The sequence below is a fragment of the Eucalyptus grandis genome, chromosome 9 (assembly GCF_016545825.1).
Source record: "Eucalyptus grandis isolate ANBG69807.140 chromosome 9, ASM1654582v1, whole genome shotgun sequence".
Lineage (NCBI taxonomy): Eukaryota > Viridiplantae > Streptophyta > Magnoliopsida > Myrtales > Myrtaceae > Eucalyptus > Eucalyptus grandis.
In genome coordinates, this window is record NC_052620.1 from 34,726,259 (window position 1) to 34,749,882 (window position 23,624).

Below are 23,624 nucleotides of genomic sequence, written 5' to 3' on the forward strand. Positions count from 1 at the left end.
ATTCCCTATGAGAAAATAGGGTTGGCAGTGAACTTACCGGGAAGATATGGACATTGGCTAAGAGCGGAAGCTCGCGAACTCAATCCGTATGGGAAGATATTCTATGGCAAACAAGAGATATTACCGGATGAAGTAGAGTATGTGCTCGAGACACCAATCCATGCAGCTCCTGTGTCAGAACAACACCAGTAAGATCAGAATCCATATCAAGAAGCAAAACAAGAGAATAGACAACAACATCAGCATATAGAACTATTAATCAGGGAGGAAAGAGGACCACATAAGAGAGGAAGTAGTTGCATTGATGCTGAGTTTGCTATGGTCTTATACGAGGAACAACTCAAGGAGGCGGCGATGGACATGGAAGAGACACTATTAGGGGAAAAGGGGCTAATCAAATTCAAATCCAGAAACTCTAAGTCAATAAATGGTAAAAAAGGCAAACGTTTTTGCTCGTATGGTGCTCAATCTTCAAAAACTCAGAATATTGACAACACACAGTTGGTGGAAACTCCCATTCATGTGGCGGAGGAATCAAATCAGTGGGCTTTGATGGCTAGCCCTAATAAGCCACAGGCTTATCCATGAAACTATTAAGCTGAAATTGTCAGGGGTTGGGCACACCCTTGACAATTCAAGCTTTGAGGGTCCTAGTGACCTAAGAAAGGCCCAGTGTTATCTTCTTAATGGAGACAAAAAATCAAGAACAAAAAGTGCAACGCATACGGAGAAGGCTGAGATACCAAAACAGTTTCGTGGTAGATCCGGAAGGAAGTGCAGGGGGTTTAGCTCTATTCTAGGATGAGCAGGTAGAGTTACATATAGACTCTTGGTCAAAAAACTATATTAATGTCCAGTGCTTACTTAAGGAAATACAACAATGGATGCATATCACCTTTGTACATGCTCCTAATGAATTCCAAGAAAGAGTGCTGTTATGGGAGACTTTATGTAGAATTAGTATCCGACACCATCTACCTTGGCTTTGCTTGGGGGATTTCAACGAAATACTGTACCATTGGGAAAAAGTGGGCAAAAAGAGGGTTGAAACTTACAGGCTTACTGCATTTAGGCACTTTCTTCTCCAATGCTCTTTAATGGACCTGGAGAGCAAGGGCTGTGCTTTCACTTGGAAAAACAACAAAACATGGGAGCAATTAGTCAAGAAACGACTGGATAGAGCGCTATATGATATGGAATGGAGGATAGCACATCCTAATGCTGATTGTACAACTCTACTAGCCATTGGGTCGGACCATAGTCCACTCCTGCTCTCATTTAACTGGAGAATGAAGAGGAAAAATAGGGCTTTTAAATATGAGGCATTCTGTTCAGAAAATGAGGAATGTGGGCAACTTGTTAACAATACATGGGCTGAATTGGAATCCTAGAATTTGAACATGGTGGAGAAGCTATAGAAAGTGGCACAAAAACTAGAAAGTTGGAGTAAGAAAAGCCTCTGTAATGCAAAAATCAGAATCAATGAGCTGAGGAATGAATTACAAAGGTTGACAAATGATCCTCATACAGACAAAGAAAGCGAGATAGCGAAAAGTATAACTCAGGAAATCGAAAAACTATGGCGATAAGAGGAGATGTACTGGGGTATGCACTCTAGAATTACATGGTTAAAATGGGGAGATAGAAACACAAAATTCTTTCATGCGACAACGATTAAGAGGAGAGCTAGAAATAGAATTACCTTGCTCAAAAATGCTGATGATGAATGGGTGAAGGAGGATCAGCCCTTGAAGGAAATAATAGCATCATACTTCAGTGACTTATATAAATCAGTGGGGCAGCGCAACCTACAACTTGTCATTCAACAAATTCCAACTTCAGTTGATGGGAATATGAATAAAAAATTAGTAGAACCAGTCATTATGGAGGAAATCATAGCAGCAATGCAACATCTAGGGGCATCCAAGGTGAAAATGCTAGTATGAACACCTAGAGGGGGGTGAATAGGTGTTTAAAATAAACCTTGGTAAATATATGCGGAATAAAATAAATTTTGAGTAAAATAAAGGAGTTAAGGAAGAGAATAAGAACACAAGATTTATAGTGGTTCGGCTTAATCCAAGCCTACGTCTACTCTCCCACGCAAACAGCCTTCTTGGCTGGATTCCACTATGCAATCGACAAGAGATTATAACTTCGAGTGCAAATACTTAGTAGATCACACTATTTCACTAAGTCACTCTTTTGGTATTTGTTTTACGATCACAAACGTTTAAGCTCTCCAAAGACAAGTGTATGATTGAAGGTTGCTCAGACTTTGGAATTATAAATTCTACGCTCTATCTCTTACTTGCTCATTGGTCCTTCATCTCCTTAAATACTTCTCCACTTCCAAACTAGCCGTTGGACAGTATCTCAGAGAATCGTCTTCCAATATACCTATTGGACAGCTCTGTATCTAGAAGATTTGGTAGCCGTTGAGTGACAAAGGTAGAATCCCAAAATAATTCCGATCGCCCATACAAACAGAATCTTGGTTTCCATAAGTAAAGATTCTTCATATAAAAAGTTATTGTCTTCAAAATCTAATCATCAATCAAATAGATTGACTCAATCAAATCAATCTTGATGTGGAATCCAAATTAGATCACTAGCCGTTATATGATTAGGCTTGAGTTACGTTTTGTCGAATCTGGATGTAAAGTCTGAGAGCCATAGGCTTTACAATTTGAATATGAGTGCAATAGACTTTACAATCTGAGTCTGAACATATTCCGCTTCAGCATAGAGTCTGTCTTCTAGTTTAGCTTTAAATAGAGTCTGCTTTCTGGTTATTCCAAGTATAGACTTTGATTCTATCATCTGCATGGTCTATTACTCAACCATCAAACATGTTAGTAGCCTTTGATTTATTTCGTCATCTTCAAAACATCATAAGAGATTTCCCTAACAATTTCCCCCTTTTTGATGATGACAAAACAATATCTGAATATGCAAATTTGTAAACACGTTTTTAAAAATATTAATTTAAATCAAAGGATATTAGAAGATAGCAAATAGATTGAGCATAACAATATATAGAAAAAATAATCGCAGCTCAATATTATGCAATAACCAATTAACACATATGCATATTCATATCTTCTCCCCCTTTTTGTCATAATCAAAAAGCCATTATGATGGAAAAAGTATCACATAAAGAATGATAACAAATATGTCTTGCATAATTTCAAAAAATCAGCTTTTATAAGGTAAATCGAATATTAAAAACAATATAACTCACTTCGATCATATATATATGCAAATATCCAATAAAAATCACGGATGCATTATAAAATTCACTTATCCTTTTTGTCATAATAAAATGATAATATCAATACAAGATTTATTAATGACAAAAAGTAATAAAAGATGCACTAACCGGATTTTTTTTGAACAAATTCTGACACATTTACCTTTTCTTCCATCCATAACAAGATCACGATCAATCCAAAAAGATTTTTCCATAATTGATCAATACTCCCCCTCAATTTGTTGCCTTTTTGAGATGATCACGATTCTTTTCCTTTTCTTTTGGATTTGCTTTCTCCCCCTGTGATCATGGCAATATTTGCGAATAGAAACAATTGTTACTTGTTGAACAGAATATTTTTCCAGTATTTCCTTTGTAGCAACAACATCTGCAACGATCACTTGCATTTTGAAATTCGAGGCAAAAATTTATTTTCTTCAATTAAGCTTTTCTCGAATTCAACCTGTATCAACTTAACAAACTTTTTCCACAAATAAGCTGTAATAATATCCACGTAATATATAATGCCCTTTTCTTCAAATAAATAAATTGAATAGCATATATAAAATTATCAAATATTAAAATTCAGAACTATTCAACCTTTCGTACAACACATAAGGGATTTCCTCAATAAGCAAAAATTTTGCACAAGGAAGGGAATTTTTAAACCTTCAAAAGATAGTATAGAATCTTTCATAATTTTCAGATCGAGCTTTCCAAAATTCATATGGAAGATTCTATTGTCACCTGCAAAATCTTGTATGATAGATAATCATCTTTGCAAAAATATCATGTAATATCTTCCTTTGATTTCCGGATCAAACTTGCTAGATATAATATATCTTCTAAGAATATAGCAAGAATATCCATGAATATGCAATAATATCTTTCGAGATCAAAGATATTTCCTTGAGCATAAATTTTAGATATGCATTTTGCAAAAGGAAAATATATATTTTTGTCATGTGCCAAAATTGCAATACCTTATATTTGTAACAAAAGATATTCGCAATATAATCATCATGATGAATGTACGTAGAAATTTGCAAGGCGGGATAAAAAAAAAAATTCTCTTACCCAGGTATATGTTTCAAATATACCATTGATTTTAAAAAAAAATCATTACCAATTTTCGCTTGAGATTCTTTTCTTATTGCACCAAAATCTGCGTAGATTTGCAATCATTCTTGCCTTATTGAATTTCTTGCAATCAACTCATTTCCTTTTTGGTATCCATCAATTTGGATCCTTCCATTTCGTTAGAGTAAAATATGAAATCTCCATAATCAAATATTCTTTCTTAATTCATCATAATAAAGTATTCAAAGAAAGAATATTATGCACAATAATATCTTGAAAAAGAAATTCTTACTTAGTCATAATACGATAAAATCAAAGAGAATAAAATCTTTGAGTATCTAAAAATATCTTGCATCATAAATTAATATCACGTAAAACATATTTTTATTTGGCAAAATATGACAAAATCTGAGAGTATAAAATCAAACCAAATAAATTCATTTGTCTTTAAGCATGATATAAAAAATGATCACACGTATTAAATCTCGAATCACAAAAACATATCATGTGATTCTTTCTTCAATAAAACAAATCAAGGAATATGATCATTATAAAATCTCAATCAACCAAGGATATATCAGAATATCAGGTATAATGAGAATTATTGCCCAAATCAAATTGAGAATAAAAATTTCCTTACCAAATCCTCTTTCTTCTTTCTTCTTCATATCCTGCAAAAACAACTCATCTTTTCTTTGGTACCCAATTTTTCTTGGGTCCATGAGAGTTAGTAGAGTATGCTGTTTTTATCCAATTTTTCTTGATAGGTCTCCAGACTTTAGGACATTTTTTCTCAAAGTGTTCCGAATCTCCACAATTTGAACACTTGACGTCATTTCCATCAACAGGTTTTACAAACAATTTTTGAAAATGATTTTTGTAAAATGCCTTTGGAAGTCTTTGTTTAAGTCTTTCTTTTACTTTAGGAAAATTAATTAAAGAATTATTTTCCTTATTGAAACCAAGTCCCGACTTATTATAGTAAGGTACTTGTATAGAAATGATATGTTCTAATGTTTTTGAATCATTTGAAAATCTTGTCGAAATATTTGAAAATTCTTTCTTTAAAAAATCATTTTCTTTTGTTTGTAAAAAAAAATCTTTTTGCAAAATTTCAAAATTTTCTTTTTGAGAAAGATCTTGTTGCCTAAGCCGAGAATTCTCCTTTTTAAGTTCGAAGATCATTTTAAGAGAAGATTTGAGATTTGAGCAAAGCTCATTTATATACTTTGAAACTTTGAGAGGAATTTTGAATGACTTACCTTGATTTCCTTATCGGATTCCGAGTCAGTGTTTGAGTCGACTCGATTCCGAGTTCAGTGTCTAAGTCGACTCGGGAATCCGAGTCCACTGAATGTGCCGTCAAGCATATATTTCCTTGCTCATCATCTTCTTTCATTATTCTTTTCTGGCCATTCTGCTTGTATTGTCTTCTTTCACTAAACTTCCTTATTTTTCTACTCAGCCTTTTGAATTTCTTGATCATAAAAGCAAGTTCTTCGTCGTCCATGCCATTTTCTGAGTCTGTTTCATCAAAAACAACATTAGATATTAAAGCGATGGACTTCTTACCTTCGGGATCTTCATCATTGAGTTGTTCCACTTCATAGGATTAAAGAGTGCCGATCAATTCATCAACGGAGAGTGGCATAATCCTTTGAGTCTCTCGGATTGAGGATTTGATGTGATTCCAATCCTTGGAGAGTCCATGCAGTAGCTTGTTTACTTTTATGGGATCAGAAATTGGTTGACTTTGATTTTCAAGATCATTCACGATTTCTGTAAAACGGCTAAATATGTTAGTGATAGATTCTCCTGATTTCATTTTGAATGCTTCGTATTGACCGAGCAGAATGTTGATTCTGGTTTATTTCACTCGATCAATTCCTTCATAGGTAATGTGTAATCTATCCCAGACTTCTTTAGCTGTAATACAAGAAGATATTCTGTTATATTCAGTAGGTGATAATGCACAATATAAAGAATAAATTACTTTTGCATCAAGAGCTTGTCTCTTGGTTATCTCTTCTTGAGTCATTTCACTAGACTCAATAGCATCTTTTCCTCTCTTTGAGATAGATGTAGCTTTAGGAATGATTCCTTTGTCTACCAAGTCCCATTCCAGAGGATCCTTTGATCTTAGGAATGCTTTCATCTTGTTTTTCCATATGTTGTATTCATTTCCATCAAAGTAAGGCGGTCTGGTATTGCTTTGCCATTTGACCAGTCTTGGAGCCAACATACTAGCCATGGATCTTTGATTAAAAAAAAACCTCAATTTCTTTGAGTGGCGTTTCATAGTTCCTAGACCGTCATGGCATTTACTGCTCTTCGAAATGCAGCTCTTCGTGCCTAGTAGGAGTACATGGAAGAATCAAGTCGATTTGCAATAGCTTTCAGTTCTTGATTGTTGTAGGGTTGGATAATCATGTTGAAGAGTTGCTCTTCATAAGTTTAGATGACGAATAGTGTAAAGCAGGAAATGTTCAACGAGCGCAAAGTGAACTAAAATTAGGAGAGAACCGATTAAGACTCGATTATCTGATTGAGATTGTAATGAACAGAGGATATGGAGGGGAGGCTGTTTTTCTCTATTGTTATCCTGCTAGTGCTGCATATGCGTGAACGGCTACGCATGAATATGTAACAGGCTTCCTGAAAAAAGTTCAAATTAAAGTTGCAATTCTGCAAGTTCTGTGAAATGAGAGACGAAGAGCATTTACTTGCAGCGTTAGGTCCACCAATGTTGGCATATACTCGATGGTGAGAGCCTGTTGAATCACGGGCTTATTTTAATTTTGTCATTTGGAACTTTCTGGCGGACGACTTTCCCATTTTTGGTTGGTGTTGCTTGGACAATAAGAATATGTTTTTACTAAAGGCATGTTGATGTGGCTATGCACGCGCATGTCTTCGACCATTTAAAGGGAAACAGGTAACAGAATGGACAGACGAGGGGGCCTTGAGCAGGGTGTCGAATTGAATTCAATTTACTTAGAGCAGCCTTCTATAATTTCTGACTTTTCATTTCGAAAGAAACAAGAAACAATGGGCTTCATTAGCCATTGGGCAAGATGAAGAGCCAAGACCAGCGTTTTGCTCCATCACCATTGCCTCCTCCCCTTAACAATCATTACTATGAAATTGCAAGCATAAAATCAAGCCGAGACGAGACTCGTTTATTCATGACAATAGCGCTCAGTGCGTCTGTTAATCTGTCCAATGCTTTGAAAGCAAAACGAAAAAGACTCAAACATGCTCGCCTCTGAACAATGCTTCCAGGTTACGGGGACTGGTTACACTCAGACTTCCGTTCCACATCAACTGCGCAAATTGTTGGTTGGCCCGCTCACTTGGATGGAAGGAGTCGAAGAACACGTATTTCTTGGGACGATGGCACAATGAATATTCTCTCACCCCTCTCATACCGCCACAGCTTGAGATTGAGCGGTACGGGCCGGAACCACAGCACGCCGTTCTCGCAACCTTGAAACCTGGAATAAAGTTTCACATTAATTCTGATTGTTATGTGCTTCGAATAAGGCAATTAAGGGCGCAAAGCGGTATGAGGTTCCGACCATATTTTGATGGGTATCGGATTCATTCGCTGAGCGCAGTATAGAAGTCGAAGTAGGAGTACTTGAATCCTTGCAGTTGAGACTCCAGCTTTGGGAGAATTGCAGTAAGAGCAGTGTTGTGAAGCTTTGCGAGTTTGTTGACTTCATCCGAGCAAGAACCGTTTCTGGTTGATGATCTCATACCTGGCACACACCCAATTTGCCCTACTCCCATCACTGCAAATTTTCTTCCTCCTACTTCATATATTCCCTGAAAAGAAGAGTCAGAGAGCAATTCGTTATCATCCCCTTGAAATGCCATAACAATTGACAGATGTCTAAGCAAAATCTTATTTACCGTGAGACCAAAACGACAAGGTTCACTTGCAAACACACAAGCGTGGGGCGTGTCTCTAAGGTCGTCCGGAGATATGAACTAATCGAAATGTGCGAAAATTGATCTGATCACTTGATCTCTAGATAATAACACTAGAAAATTTGCGCAACTCCTACTTCTGCTACACTCGAATATTCGGAGACCACCGAATATTTAGATGATCCATTATACGTGTGTGATAGACATAAAAATTGGTTAATACCTTGAGCACGGTGGTGATGTTTCTGATATAGCTAGTATAAGTGCCTAGAGGGGGGTGAATAGGTATATAAAAGATTTTTCTCGATAATTGCACAATACTAGACAGTTGATGGATTTGAGACAATTGATAATCAAAGTAAGACTGAGAGAAGAGAAAATTAAACACGCGGTTTATAGTGGTTCGGCTTATGTCAAGCCTACGTCCACTCTTCTGCACTGACAGCCTATTGGCTGGATTCCACTATGAACAAAGAGATGTTACAGTGTTGTTCTCCCTTGCTTTCTCGGTGTAGATGATCTACCACACTCGTTCAAGGTATCACTAAGTATAGACACTCTCTGTGTACAATTTTGCTCGAGAATGTATCGACTAATAATCAAGGTACTTCGGACTGAATTTCTCTATCGATCATGCACTAAAGCAACTAGAATGTCTTCCTTTTATACTCCTTTATGCCATCATATCCGTTGGCACTTACCAAATGAATTCCTCTAATCTACCCGTTGGACGGAATAAATCAAGAAGATCATTCGAGCTATTAAAGGAACCTGACGATAGCCCATCAATCCTGTTCGCCCATACAATCAGGATCTTGGTTTCCAAGAATAGAACCTTCCAAGAATAATTTGTCGACCATCGGATCTTCAAACGATCTTGATTACGAATAAAAGAATCCGTTATATTTATCCAGCCAAGAGATCTTCTCCAGAGGATAAGACCAAATCCTGAACCAAATACTTTGGCTCTGGATTGCCTTCGTCACTAGATTAGAAACACTGTCAATGAGAATGGTCTTAAGTCTTGAGTCTTGAGTCTTGAGTCTGGTGATCTGAAAGTCTTCAGACTCTAAACAGAAGATCTGTACTTATCTAGACTAGACTGATAGAAACGTTTTGTCAGCTTCAAAATATTTTGGAAAGATTTCTCCAACAGTTTCCAATTACCATCCCCACGTAATCTTCCATGGAAATGGACTGAAACGGAGTAGGATTATCAGCAACCCTCGCCACGTAGTCATTGCTTCCTATGCATATAAAGTAAACACCCTCGGAAATTATTGTCTTTGCCTTCTCATTGCCCAGTTCTTTCCTCAATATCTTCTCTAGCTCTTCCATTTGCTTCAACTGCATGTGCAAGTTTGACACCTGACCCAAAAGGAAAAGGAGAATTGCACTGTGATTTATTCATTTGTTGGTCTGAAAAGGACGTTTAGCGCACTCAGAAGCGGTGTGTCAAGTATTGAGACTTATCCCTGGGTCCATCGACACGGTAAAGAGATTGGGCAATACCGTTAGATGGATCGCATGAACAATCACTTTATTGTGTACATTATATAGGTCGAGGAGAAAAGTTATCGACATACAAGTCCTTGAAAAGTATCAACCAAAGCACCGGCTCCACCGCCAGCAAAATTCGCCCCTCCCATGAATCCATGTTCTTGCAGCCGCACATACGGTGGAATGAACGGTAGCTTTGCATATTCAGCTGCCAAAAAAAAAAAAAAAAAGAGTCAAAAACCGAAAAAAAAAAAGGAGGAAAAAGACTTCGTCATAAATTAATTAGGAAGGCGAGAATGACGTTAAGTGATCATGGACCAGTTCCAAACAAGTATTTTCCCTGAGGTGCACAGGAAGGCCGGGACGAAGGGGACGCGATCCCACGATGGACAGCTAAGCTCCAAAACGCTGCCCATGACTCGGACTAAAACTTACCGATGAAATCGACAGTTAGGCGGCCGTTCGATGGTCTTCCTGTGGGATAATGGAAGAAAGTCTCTCCATAGGGATAAAAGTTCGCCTTGAAATAGGAGGTGGTGTTTATGTAATTGTTGGTCCCTGCATCAGCGAGGGAGTCCCCAAAGATGAAGAGAGCGACGCCATGTGGGGATTGATTCATGTTGCAGCGAGTTGAGACGGCGAAGGTCGCAAAAATAGCGAGCAAGATCATGTGCAGGTTCGGGGTCGACATGGTGATCTGGATCTGGGTGGGATTCAGATTACCAGCTCGTTATTTATAAGGAACTTGATAGGACACGTATTAAAGCCATGAGGGGCGGCGTCAAAGGTTTATCTTCTCGAGTCTGCATCGTCTGCCAACATGCGTACTGTCTTACGCATGTTCGCAGCCGCTCTATAAACAGTGGTATCGTAAAGCATTTTGGGGGGTCATTTTTGTTCTATGTTATAATTGTTCTAGAGAGAATAGATGGAGATATAATTCATTGTTGACGACTAAAAAAAGTCTGGTGCTAGAAAGTCGTAAATCTTCTCGGTGAATTGACTTGGACAGATCCTTAGTTGGCCCGCCAGGGCATGCGTCGTCTCTTACGATTGTTGTCGGCCCTCTTATACAACAAAGAGAAGAATAGCTCTCGCACAAAATGAAAGTTCCCTAAATATAGTTCCGTAAATATAGTTTTGTTATAAAAAGAAAATTGCACTTTGTGATTTACAAAATAACTTAACTATATCTTATTATAGAGACTTCATAATTTTTTTCTCGCGCGATCCATATCCATCGCCATTGATTTGGATAAAAGGTCAAAAACACATTTGCAATAGGATATGGATCCTTTAAATTTAAATGATTATCTCAAGATGAGCAAAAGCGCGCCATTTTTAAAATAGTTGATGGTAATTTTGTAAAACTTTATAAGCCCTAATAATTTACTAGAAGCAACTGACCTTTTCTTGTTGGAATTGGGACACGAACAGCGTAACTTTTTCTTGGCAAGTTTTTGAGCTTGCCCTTCATAAACTCTCTCCGAATTCACCCTTCCTTCCATTTTGTCCTCAAAATCTTTCGCACCGAAGTCGGTATAAATATAGATCTTCGGTCGTGTTATGATACCCAGGTTACATTTTTGTATGGCAATGCAAACCATAAACGATTGTCTTAGTTGGTAAGGATGTAGAGGATTTCCAACTCAGAATTGGAAATTACCCGTTTAAATCTCGCAAATTGAGTTTAATTTGCAAGGCCATTTGCGCATAACAAGAGCCTCGACTGAACTGGTTTTTAAGAATCGTAGGACGTTTGTGAGCTTTCTAATAGTCTGGCAATAGAATTGATCGCAAATATCATGTATCAAACATCATAAAATTTATTCACTACCAATTGCTTCCTCGCTTTATAACAACATTAATGCAATAAAAAGTTCAAACCGTGACACTATGCCTTATTTATTCATGAGATGAAGCTTGGTTCCCATTATTTGCCCTAGACTTTCAAAAGCAAAAAAACCAAATATTCCGATGTTTGAACAATGCTTCCAGGTTATAAGACTTGATTTTGCATGAACTTCTATTCCACATCAATTGCGCAAATTAACGATAAGCCCTCTTGCTCTGTTAAAATCAAAGAACACGTACTCCTCGAGACTAAGGCACAACGAATTCTCTCTCACCCCTCCCTCCGCAGCTATTTAAATTAGATTTAAAAATTGTTTCAATTGAGCTGCCTTTTTTTAAAAATAAATTTTAGCTTTTCTTTTTTATTTTTTAAATATAATTTTTTTAAAATTGAATAAAAAAATTAAAAAAGCCACATGGAAAATAAAAATTAATTTTAAATGCCACATTAGCATTTTCCGTTAAAAAAGTTAATGGCGTTAACTTTAGGACTCGATTGAAATAATTGGACAAGTTTTAGGACTTGATTGCACTTTTTGCAAGTTTTAAGACTCAATTGTATTTTCGTGACAAGTTTTAGGACTTCTATAGCACTTATCTCTTTAATTATTAACTTGTTAACCCTATGAGTTTGACATTTACAAGTCTACATCAAAAGGTAACTCCTAAACGACCTATGGGCAAAAATGGTCAGAAGGGTCAGGGTTAACTTCGGCTTTACTAACTCTAGGCCAATCCGTTGCCTCCAAAGGAATCTCGAACCAAGCACGATGGTTCTCCATACTATAGGCTTGAAAATAATAAACCACAACGGAGCGGATCAACGACCTAAGTCTCGACTATGATGCTAATTCGTCTTGAAGGCAACTTAAACACGAGTGCTATACGAACTTACCTTGCCTTGGTACACTCCCGCACATTAGTACATCACAAATGGCAATGACAATGTAACAAGTGTAAACAATAATCGGAATACATTTTATAAATTCCATGCACATTGCTAACACACGTGTTCCAATTATTACAACCCTTCAAGCCACAGTTAATACAAGAGTCGACGGTCTTTCGGCATGACCAGCCATCATCTTGCCCTATTAGGCATGGTATTGTTTAGAACTCCCACCTAGATGGTATTCTCTAAGGAGCATCGGTTTGGTTTCAACCACGACTTGGCATCCAGACCCTTATGGGACATTCGATAAACATCGAGTATCATCTCCAAACTTTCGTTGGGGGACAAATTCAATTAAGGGCTTGTTTGTTTGTGTTCTTTTTTTTGTTCCTTGGAGCACAATTTCTGTTCTTTTGTTTCGGGAACAAAAAAGAACAGAAACGCATTTATTTATACTTTTGTTCCCGGAACAAAAAAATCTATTTTTTTTGTTCCCGAATAGAAACAATAAAAAAAAAAACATGTTTTTTTTATTCTCAGAACACTTTCGAGAAATGATTTTTCTCTCTCATATTTTTTCCTTCTATTTCTTTTCTTCTTCTTTTCTTTTCTTTTTTTTGCCGGCCATGGCCGAGGCCGTGACTCGGCCAAAAGGAAGAAAAAAAGAAAAAAGAAAAAGGAAAAATAAAATAAAAATATTAAAATATTAAAAGAAATAAAAAAATTATACAAGTTTACCAAACATGTTTCTGTTTTTTTTTTCTATTCCAAGAATAGAAATTATACAAGTTTACCAAATGTGTTCTTCTGTTAAAAAATTGTTTCAGTTTCTGTTCCCTAGAACAATTTTTGAACAAATCACCGGCCGTGGTGGCTCCACTGGGTAGGCTTCAGTGATCCTTTGCGAGAGAGGTGAGAGGTTCGAAGTCCTTGCAACGCAAGGAGGCTGGTGGAGTTACTTGTGACTTACCCGGTGGCATGGGGTGGTGGTTTCCCTATGTTGCCCCCAGGTTCTTCTCGTCGGCTGTCGGCTTTCGAGGTTTCCCGAGTCATCAATTTTTTTTTTTGGAACAAAAACGTTACCAAACGTACCTAAGTGAATACTCAAGCAAGCCAACAATCAAGCCAATTTTATTGCCATTAATTAGCCCGATATAACTGACCAAAAAAATAAAATAAAAATTAGCCCAATGTATAAGAGTGTGTGCTCAAACAACAAGTTTCGGCAATTTTTTTACTCTTAAAATTGTGGTTAAGTATTTGCACATGGTTACATACTTAAAATCAACTTGCCAAATTTTGCACGCTTTCATTTTAAAACCCCATTGCCCCAGTTAACATCTAAAATCCAATGTCTGAACCCAACATCTCAAAATTTGCTATTTTCTTGCCCATAAAACCTTATTTGGAAATAGTAAATAGCGCGCATACATTGGACATGTCAATAACACTGCATAGCAAGTTCAATCAATCAGAATTACGCATAAATCAATCCAATAAAACAAGTGTAAAATTCTACTTAATGGTTAATCCGTCATTAATTTCCACTAATTGTGATTAATTAGGCTACTATGATTAATTAAGACTAACCATCATTAATTTATCTAACTATATTTAATTAAAACTAATCACCATTAATTTAAATAATTACGATTAATTAGGATAATTGCGATTAATTAAACAAATCACGGTGAATTAAACGAAGCTCAATTAATTAGTCTAACCAATATTAATTAAGATTAACCGTGATTACTTAAAATAATCGCACTTAAATTTAATCTAAATCGTCCTTAAACATAATTAAAGCTAAACTATACTTATTTAGCACTAATCACCACTAGTCTAAACTAATCTACCCCTAAATGCAATTAACTACTTAATCAAGGATTATGAGTTAACTCATATGTTTTCTGGCGGCGACGGACTCGTAGTGACAGCGGGGCGATGACGTGATGGTCACAGCTTGAACGGAGACTTGACGGTGGCAGCAAAACCCTTGAGGCTCTTGGCCACCAAGGGGAGGGTGTTCAGTGGATGTGAGCCAGCAGTGGAGATGGAGGTGGTGGCTCGGCGGCGTAACGGTGATGGTGGACAGTGCTAGGGAAGCAAGCGGATGGCCAGCATAATGGGTGGCTCGAGCAGGCGGCAAGAATGACGGAGAGGGTGGTTTGGTGGCGTCGAAGGTGGTGATACGTGTGGCGGTGGACAATGGTGTGGGCGGCGGTGTTGCGGTGGTGGTGGACGGTGGTGAGGGTGGGTGATGGTGGTGGAGATGGGTGGCTTGAGGAGAATAAAAAGGGAAGAAGATGAAGATGGTGAAGAGAGGAAAATGGAGAGCAAAAATGAAGGAGGGGAAGAAGAGTGGGGTCTTCGGCTTAAGAGGGAGGGGAGGGGAGGGGAGGGGAGGAGAGAAGAAATAAAAAGAAACAAAAGATTTCCCAATGATTTCCTCAAGATTTCTTCCAAAATTCCATGAAATTTCCCTTCAACCCCCTTAAAACCCTCATGGCCTAGCATTATGTTCCCACAATATCTTCTTATTTTTCTCTTTTTCTTTAAAACCAAAACTTTGGCCAATAAATCACAACTTTGCCACTGGGTCTTAGTTCCCTTTTCAACTTCCAATTTTCATCCGATAATTCCTTTTTCGAAAATTATGAACTTGCGGATAATTCGACGGATAATGAAGCGACATCCAATAATTTAGTCTTGAAACCCTCGAAAGGTTGATACTCGAAATCGAATTAAATTTCTTGTTTAAAATCAATCAAATGCGAGTTTAGTACGACCTAAACTATCGGGTGGCTTTTAGGGGTTTTTAAGCGGTTGGCCTATAGTTGATAATTTTTTATCCACATTTGTGTCTCTTTGAATCGGGATGATCCTTAGTTGTCATGTAATCGTAATGGTTCAATTACGTACTCTGAGTATAATATCAATAGAAAATCGGTTTATTTTCGTATGACTTGAGTATCATAGTCGCGCGGAACTACTTGCGAACCAACTATATACTTCCGTTGAATCGATTTATATTCGTTTGATAATTGACTTATAACAACATAGTATTGACCCTTGCCGATCCTTATGATCGAGCGATTGATCTCTGATCAAATTCTCTGGTCTCTTGCATTTCAACTCTTTTACGACCACGCCCAATAGATTAATTTACTCATAAGTGATCAGTTTAGAGTAAATTAACTATCAGTGCATTAATGAAATAACTATTTCATATATTTCGATAATGAGCCAAATTTCAGGATATCACAGAATAACACCAAACAAAAGTTCAACTCTCTGCACAATATGTTGCCGGAAAGGATGGGCATGTGGTGAAGATGAACAACAATGTGTAGGTTGAAGTCTTGATGCTTAAAAAAGGGAAGAGGTCGTCATAAGATGTAATTGTATTGAGTGACTATGGGACAAAGTGACCATTGCTGAAACAATAATGTTACTTTCCACTTGGTTGTTGCTTTTGTGGGAGGGATGTGAACTGATGTTCCCAAGACATGAAAGACTGATGAACGTCAATTTTACTAGAGAATGTGGTTTTTTTCAAAGAAATGAGTTGATGTATGTTAAACACTAATGTTGTTGCATAGTCATTAATGTGAAAATGAGGTTTTTTCTAGCATCCATTTCTAGTAGAGAATGACATGAGAATGTTGGTCGTTGCTGTCACATTTGACTCTTCGAGTGTTGGCCAAAAAATTAGTTTAAGTGCATGCTCTACTAGATTGTCCAGAAATATCCATGATTTATCCATCATGCATATGTCATGGTCTAAGACCCCGGGAATCCCACATTCTTGGAAAGCATGCTCCCAAGCTCATTGAGCTAGCTTCGGGCTCCCACAATGTTGGAAATTTGATTATGGGCCTGCCTTACCTTTCAGGCTGGGGTTTGAGGTCTAAAACTATTGAAAATTTAAATCCTCAGCTTATCCTTAATGTTCAAGCTCCAAGAATGTTGGAACACATCGTTTTAAGCATTCGTTCCTTATGATCATGAATTCTCCACTGGGCAACTCGTCAAATCCGTCTTTGGCTCCCTATCATATGAGTTAGTAAATGAGTTAGTCCCAATATACAGAAGAATGCCAAATGGATCCTAAATGTGATGCAAATGTGAACCGTGAGTGATACTTGTGTTTAGAAGTCAGAGTTGATCCATAATTTTCCAATACAATAAATGACTATCTGTAGACAAAATTTAAGTGTCAACGGTCCTTTTTGAAGGAGTGTTCATTGAAGTTTTCTTAAAAGAATAAATGACACCTAAATTTTGTTTGACAAGAAGATGTGTTTGTCAACAAAATCCTTCCAATAATGGCAACCTGATTGACTTGTTTATAAGGATTAAAGATTGCTCGGTTGCTCCGGAATTGGAGGGAAACCAATGATATAAACACCTCGAGCAAAGTGCTAATATTGCCAATCACCAACCCCACGTAACCTTCCATGGAAACAGACTGAAACAGATTTGGATTGTTGAGAACAGGGTCGCGTAATTGTTGCCTCCGAAATTATTCTCTTCGCCTCTCATCCCCAAGTCTCTCCCTCAGGTTCTTCACCAGATTCTCAAACTGCTTCAGCTGAGTCTCGAAATCCACCATCTAAGAAGGCAAAATTGAGGAAGATGACCCAAGTGGTGTATATGAGAAAACATCACAGGAAAGACAAGGAAGAGACTCAACATGCGAATTCTTGGGAAGTTTTAGGTGAAAGTCATTCTTTAGCTGGAGATATGGTGGGATCAGTGGCAACTTCGCATATTCAGCTGAATCACGCCAAGAGATTTGATTAGACAGTCAATCATTTATGGGGAAAGAAAAAGCACGGTTATGGGATTACCAATGTGATCAGCAAGAATGACATCCGTTAGTGAATCTGCTGGTGGGATAGCGAAAGAAAGACTCGCCATATGGAGGGAAGTTTGCCTTTTGTGGACTTTGTTAATTGGAATGAGACATTCTTTGATCGGAATGAGACATTCTTTGATATAGTTCAGGTCTGCTCATGTATTGAAAGTGAGATGGTCTCGAGAACGAATTTGTCATTAATAGATGTGGCAACTGAAATGATCCATTTTTTGGAGGGTATTTTCCAAAGAATCATTATAAAATCTGGATCTGTTATAGGTGGTGTGGAAACAGTCTGTTCAGCTTTTCCTTTGGAAAGCTGAGACTGATTTTCTGAAATTTCTTTTATAATTTGTGCTTGGGATGCCTTGAGGGCTTTGATTTCAAACTGTTGTTTTTTAATTTCATAATGAAGATGTTGGATTTTAATTGGTCTTTGTCAGACATGATTGTGTCTGTCAAGAACATCTTTAGGATTATAGGTTGTAATTGGTTTTGTTTGATTGATTTTCTTATATTATTCTAATCTTTCTAAGCTAACAGAATTGAAGACTTCGTTGTTTTGATTAAGAGTATTATTATCAAGACATCGCTCATTGAGTTTTTTTTTTTTTTTTTTCGATCTTACAATATGTAGAAATGTGGCCTTGCTCCCCGCATTTAAAGCATTTGATATTCTAATTGAATGTTTGTCTTGGCTTTTGGTTAGGTTGAGAAGCATGAGATTTAATTTTTTGTTTTGCGGGAAAACTATCTTTGTTTTGACTTGTTAAGCCTTTGTCTTGTTGCTTGGAGCAATTTTTATTATAAGAATGGAGCTTGAACCCTTAGGTTCGCTGAAACAACGATCATATTGAGCATAGAAAGATGGTAAATAATAAATATCTCTTTGTTTGTAATTTTTCCTTCAAGAGTGCTACACATGCATGCCCTCTTTTTGGACATTGGAGATTAACTCTCCATATGAGAGATTTTGATGAGGGATTTGGCCATTGTGGTCCTCTCTAATTTTATTGCAGATTTGTTCTAGGGTAGTCCTACGAGAAATTGCTTTTTCTAGAATGGTGATTGCAATCTGATCTAATCCTGACCTAGTAAGCAATGTATCTTTGTACACTTGCAATTTAGAAAGTGACTTGCAGTTAAGATTGAATAGGAATTCTGCACTCTTAAATTTAAATGGGCTACCTCAAGGTGAGCAAAAGTACCCTATTTTTCGAATAGTTGACAGTAGTTTTGTAAAACTTTAGAAATCCTTATAATTTACTACAAGCGACAGAGCCTTTCTTATTGAAAAGAATTTCTTCTTCACAATTTTTTTCAGCTTTCCTTTCTTAGTCAGTTCGAATTTACATTCCTTTCATTTTCTCCTCAAACTCCTGTGCACCGCTCTGAGACGATTAGATATGTTAAAATATTTAAATATTAAATCACGTTTTCATCTAAAAACTTAAACTTTTAAAATAGTTGACAGTGGTTCTATAAAATCTCATATTATATTAGAATTGGATATCCTAAATTAAATTTTCCAGGCTCTTATTTGCCTTCCTTATTATATATTTCACGAGGGACAATGATTGAATAAATAAATATTAGATTATGTCGTCTAATAGTTTAAGTTTTTAGAACAGTGATTTCACAAAATCTTGAGGGGTGTGTTATGGTGCCAAAGTTACATTATGGCAATCAAAACCATACTCGATTGGCTTAATTGGTTAGGGTTTCGACAATTTTCAACTCAAAACTTGGAATTCCCTTGACGTGTTATTTGTAAGTTCACCCACATATACCAAGAACCTTGATTCTTTTGTTTTTTTTTTTGGTTGGAAGAACCTTGATTCATTAGCTTTCAAATAGTCTGGCCATGGAATAGATCGCAAATATAGCATATTGAACCTTGTAAAATTTATTCATTACTAATTTCTATTGTGGCTTTGTTATAGTATTAATGCAGTCATAAAATCGAACCATGACACGATGCCTGGCTTAATCATGAAATGAAGCTTGAATCCCATTATTTGTCCAATAATTTAAAAAAGCAAGATATCAAATGTTTCCATGTTTGAACAATGCTTCTAGGTTATAAGGCTTGGCATTGGGCGAACTTCCATTCCATATCAATTGGGCAAATTGATGATAAGTTCTCTCGCTCAGATGATCAGAGTCGAAGAACACGTAGTACGCGGGATTAGGGCACAACGAGTACTCTCTCACCCCCCTTGTGCCCCCACAGCTATAATTGCCTCGATACAGTCCTGACCCACAACCTATGTAGCATGGACGCTCTCCGGAAGCCTTCGTGTCGTGTCCGACACTCCGACACGTCCCGACACGCGGTCAATGAGTGTCAAAAAATCCGACACGTGGTCAACTCTCTCTGACATGTTCCGACATGCAAGTCTAGAATTCCGACACGCGATTCCGACACGCACGGGGTCAATTTTAAAAATTTCTAATACTTGAGGGGTCAAAATATAAATATACACAAAAGAAGTAATAAAAGAAGTAATAAAATTGCTATAAATATACACGCACGGGGTCAATTTTTTTTTTTTTTTCAGTTTTGTTTTTTAGAATTGTTTTAGTTTTTTTAAAAGCCTTTTACTATGAAAGAAGTAATAAAAAAATGATATATATGATAAATAAATAAATTTAAAAATATCATTTCAGCATTTTTCTTTAAACAATGTTTTTTTTCCTCTAAGTTTTATGTATTATTGTAACAAATTAAAATAATGAATGATATTATTTAATATTTTCCGTGTAAATTAATTCTAGGCTATTATAAATTCTCTATTTTTAAGAAATGACGTGTTGGTGTGTCGTGTCGTGTCGCGTGTTGCTTGTCCGTGTCGGTGCTACATAGCCCACAACACGTGGTCTTCCCATCCTTGAAACCTGGAATCCAATTTCATAAGATTAAAGAAATCCTCATCCCTTCTGGCCGCAAGGTGCTTAAGATCAAGAAAAAAAATTAGTCTGCAAAAAGATAATGCAAAAGACTGACCATAATTTGATGGGTATTGGATTATTTCAGTCAAGGAAGTGTACAAGTCGAAGAGGGAGTACTTGAAACCTTGGAATTGAGAATCTAGCTTGGCGAGAGTCACGGGAAAAGCCGCGTTGTGAAGCTTTGTTAACTCAGTACCTTGTCTCAAACAAGAATCGTTTCCAGTGGCCAGTCGAATGGCCGGGAGGCACCCAACAGGTAGTATTGTAGTAAATCCAAATTTTCTTGCTCCAAGTTTATATATATCCTGAAAAAAAAAATTGGAGATTGATCCATTTGTTACAATCCACTTAAAAAGATTGAATGCAACAACTCACAAAGGTGTGTGATAATGTTGAATTTAATATTAGACCAAAGAACAAAGTCAAATTTATAAGAGGCTTGAAGTAGAATGTGGAGAATACAAGGGCACAAAACTAATAATAAATTGTAAATGTCATTTATAAACCCGTTAACAAAGTTCTTATTTGTTATAACGGAACTCATCATGGAAAATGAAAATTATATATTATTCGTTGTGTGAAAAATTATTTGTTTATATGACTTTAATAATAAGAAAATTTTTTGACTTGAGAACCGTCATGAAAATATCTTCAATATCTAAAAAGATCATAATTATAGATTTTCATAAGGAATTATTGGTCAGTATTAAACAAAAATCAGGTATTGACAAAACTATAAAGAAGAAAATGCGCTGGTCAACAAAATCCTTCCAAAAATTACAACCCGCTTGACTTGTTTGTAAGGATTAAACAGTTCACCGCTCCGGAATTGGAGGGAAATTATGGATATGGGTTTACCTCAAGCACAGTGCTAATGTTGCCAACCACCATCCCGACGTAATCTTCCATGGAAACGGACCGAAACAAAGCAGGATTGTTGAGAACAGCGGCGTAGTCGCTGATTCCGATGCTGATAAAGTAAACACCATGCGAAACTATTCTCTCCGCCTTCTCATCCCCCAGTTTATCCCTCAGATTCTTCACCAGACTCTCAAACTGCTTCAACTGCGTCTTGAAATCCACGGCCTGAAAAGGCAACATTGAGGAATATGGAGAAACAACCCGGGAAAGATAAGGAAGAGACTTGGACGTACTATTCCCGGGAAAGTTTCAGGTAAAGCATCAGCTCCAGCGGACGCGAAATTTGCTCCTCCCACAAATTGGTCATTCCTGAGCTGGAGATAAGGTGGGATCAGTGGCAGCTTCGCATATTCAGCTGAATCACTGAGAAAGATTTGATTAAACAATCGATCGTTCATGGGGGAAGAAAAGCAAGAATATGGAGTAAGTTATACCAATGAAATCAGCCATAATACGACCGTCAGTGAATCTGCCAGTGGGATAGTGAAAGAAAGTCTCGCCATATGGAGAAAAATTTGCTTTGAAAAAAGCGGTGGTGTTTATGTAGTTGTTAGTCCCCGCATCGTTCAGGATGTCACCGAAGATGAACAGAGCGATGTCATTTGGGTTTGATCGATGTTGCAGAGAGTTGACAGAAGGAGGCTGGCGAAAATGGTGAAGAACAGGATGTGGATATTCGGAGTCGACATTGGTGATCCCGGGTTGGACGATGCGGCTTCTCTTCGGATCTTATAGGGACGTCCGGGTGATTCGAATAAGCAATTTGTATAGAAGTCTTCTCAGGGAAGAAGGCCCGTGATAGTTCTTTCCCTTTTTGGCCAAACATATGACGTCATAAAGATTTTTTGGAGGGCTTTAAAGATGATTTGCGTTCTGAACTTCACATTAATGAACTAACGATACGTTTGGCCAATTCCCAGTTCCATACTTCATCTTTTGCTTTCCCATTTCGGGGTAAACTAGCAATTTCAGCACGCATCTACGCAGGGATTATGCTGAGATTGGGTAATGAGACCACTAATGGGTTCATTGACCTATATGTAGGTAATTTAACCTAAGAGCGGAGAGGATTGGCCGCTCGTGATGGTTTCTTTAGGTTTCGATAGTTTGGCAAGTGATGCGAGGTCGGTGCGCTTGATACAGCCGATAAAGAGAGAGTCAATGAAGCAATGAATATATTGGCATATAGACAGCGAGGAAAATACATTAGAAGCATAACAAATTGTTTATGAAACTCATTTTAATGCCAAAAGTTTTCGTCGGCTCATCCAAGTACCAAATCGAGAAAAAATAATCACTTAGGGCCTATTTGTTTGTATTTCTTTTTTCTGTTTTTTTGTTCCTGGGAACAAAAAGGAACAAAAACGCGTTTGTTCTTTTGTTCCTTTTGCGTTTCTTTCCTTTTTGTTCTTTTGTTCCTAAACAAAAAGAGAACGAAAATAAGAAACAACAAAAGTTGTTTCTTATTTCAAACAAAACTTAGAAACACTTTTTATTTTCTTCTTCTTTTTCTTCTTCTTTTTTTCTTTCTTTTTCTTTCGCCGTCGTGGCCTCGGCCATGGCCGGCGATCGGCCGACGAGGGCCGGCGGCCTCGCCTAGCCACGGCGAGGCTCGCCGTCCTCACCTTGGCTGGGCGAGGGTCGGCCTCGCGCCGGGCTGGGCGAGCTCGATCTCGCCTAGATTCGGCGAGGCCGAGCTCGCCCGGCCCGGCCGCGAGGCTCGGCCTCGCCAGCCACCGCCGGCTGCCCGGCCAAGGTGAGGCCGACCCTCGCCCGGCCACGGCTAGGCTCGGCCTCGCTTGGGGCCGGCGAGCCTCGCCGTGGCCGGGCGAGGCCGCCGGCCCTCGTCGGCCGGTCGCCGGCCATGGCCGAGGCCGCGACCGGCCAAAAGAAGAAAAAAAAAAAAGGAAAAAAAAAAAGAAAAAGAAAAAGGAAAAAAAGAAAAAATAGAAAAAATAAAATAAAAAAATAAAAGAAATAAAAAAATTATACAAATTTACCAAACATGTTTCCGTTTATTTTTTGTTCCTGGAACAAATTTATCAAACGCGTTTTTTTGTTCAAAAATTGTTCTCCGGAACAAAAATACTTTTTTCTATTTCCGTTTCCTGGAACAATTTTTAAACAGAAACGCAAACAAACGCACCCTTAAATGCCCCTAGCTAGAAATTCTGGCTAAAATGATTACTTTGCTTTCATAATTGAAATTTTAATATAAGTTGGCATATTTTTATTAAAAACCAGTCCACGTAGATATCATAAACGATGTCGCAAGAGCCAACGTGGTTGGCTTGCCTAAAAACGACGCCCTCTCTCTTCTCTCTCACTCGGTCACACGCAGAGACAATCTTCTTCTTTCTTATGGAATTTTTGCCCAT

The 23,624-nt window shown here is 37.6% G+C and overlaps 2 protein-coding genes across 2 annotated transcripts; both read right to left on the reverse strand.

The window, feature by feature from the left end:
* Nucleotides 1-7,933: 7,933 nt before the first annotated feature.
* Nucleotides 7,934-10,457, reverse strand: LOC104420724 (GDSL lipase-like). Its single transcript, XM_039302564.1, has 4 exons — nucleotides 10,202-10,457; nucleotides 9,853-9,974; nucleotides 9,434-9,634; nucleotides 7,934-8,161 (listed from the first exon to the last, which is right to left on the reverse strand). The coding sequence occupies exons 1-4, from the start codon at nucleotides 10,455-10,457 to the stop codon at nucleotides 7,934-7,936; spliced, it is 807 nt and encodes a 268-aa protein (XP_039158498.1).
* An 8,962-nt stretch (nucleotides 10,458-19,419) lies between these two features.
* Nucleotides 19,420-22,225, reverse strand: LOC108955206 (GDSL esterase/lipase 5-like). The gene is made up of 7 exons (XM_039302565.1): nucleotides 22,145-22,225; nucleotides 21,681-21,888; nucleotides 21,480-21,601; nucleotides 21,184-21,411; nucleotides 20,381-20,630; nucleotides 20,248-20,271; nucleotides 19,420-19,640 (listed from the first exon to the last, which is right to left on the reverse strand). Exons 1-7 carry the CDS (start codon nucleotides 22,223-22,225, stop codon nucleotides 19,420-19,422), a joined length of 1,134 nt encoding a protein of 377 aa, XP_039158499.1.
* Between the last annotated feature and the right edge of the window lie 1,399 nt (nucleotides 22,226-23,624).

Bases quoted from the DNA above. Each gene is read 5' to 3' on its own strand.
- LOC104420724 (XM_039302564.1), bottom strand. From the start codon at position 10,457: ATGTCGACCCCGAACCTGCACATGATCTTGCTCGCTATTTTTGCGACC. The intron at 9,975-10,201 runs GTAAGTTTTAGT...TTTTTTTGGCAG, and splicing joins CCTAACTGTCGATTTCATCG to CTGAATATGCAAAGCTACCG. The intron at 9,635-9,852 runs GTATGTCGATAA...CTTTTGGGTCAG, and splicing joins TTGATACTTTTCAAGGACTT to GTGTCAAACTTGCACATGCA.
- LOC108955206 (XM_039302565.1), bottom strand. From the start codon at position 22,225: ATGCGTGCTGAAATTGCTAGTTTACCCCGAAATGGGAAAGCAAAAGAT. The intron at 20,272-20,380 runs GTCAGTCTTTTG...ATTGGATTCCAG, and splicing joins CCAATACCCATCAAATTATG to GTTTCAAGGATGGGAAGACC. The intron at 19,641-20,247 runs GTTGTGGGCTAT...CATGCTACATAG, and splicing joins CAAGGATGGGAAGACCACGT to GTTGTGGGTCAGGACTGTAT.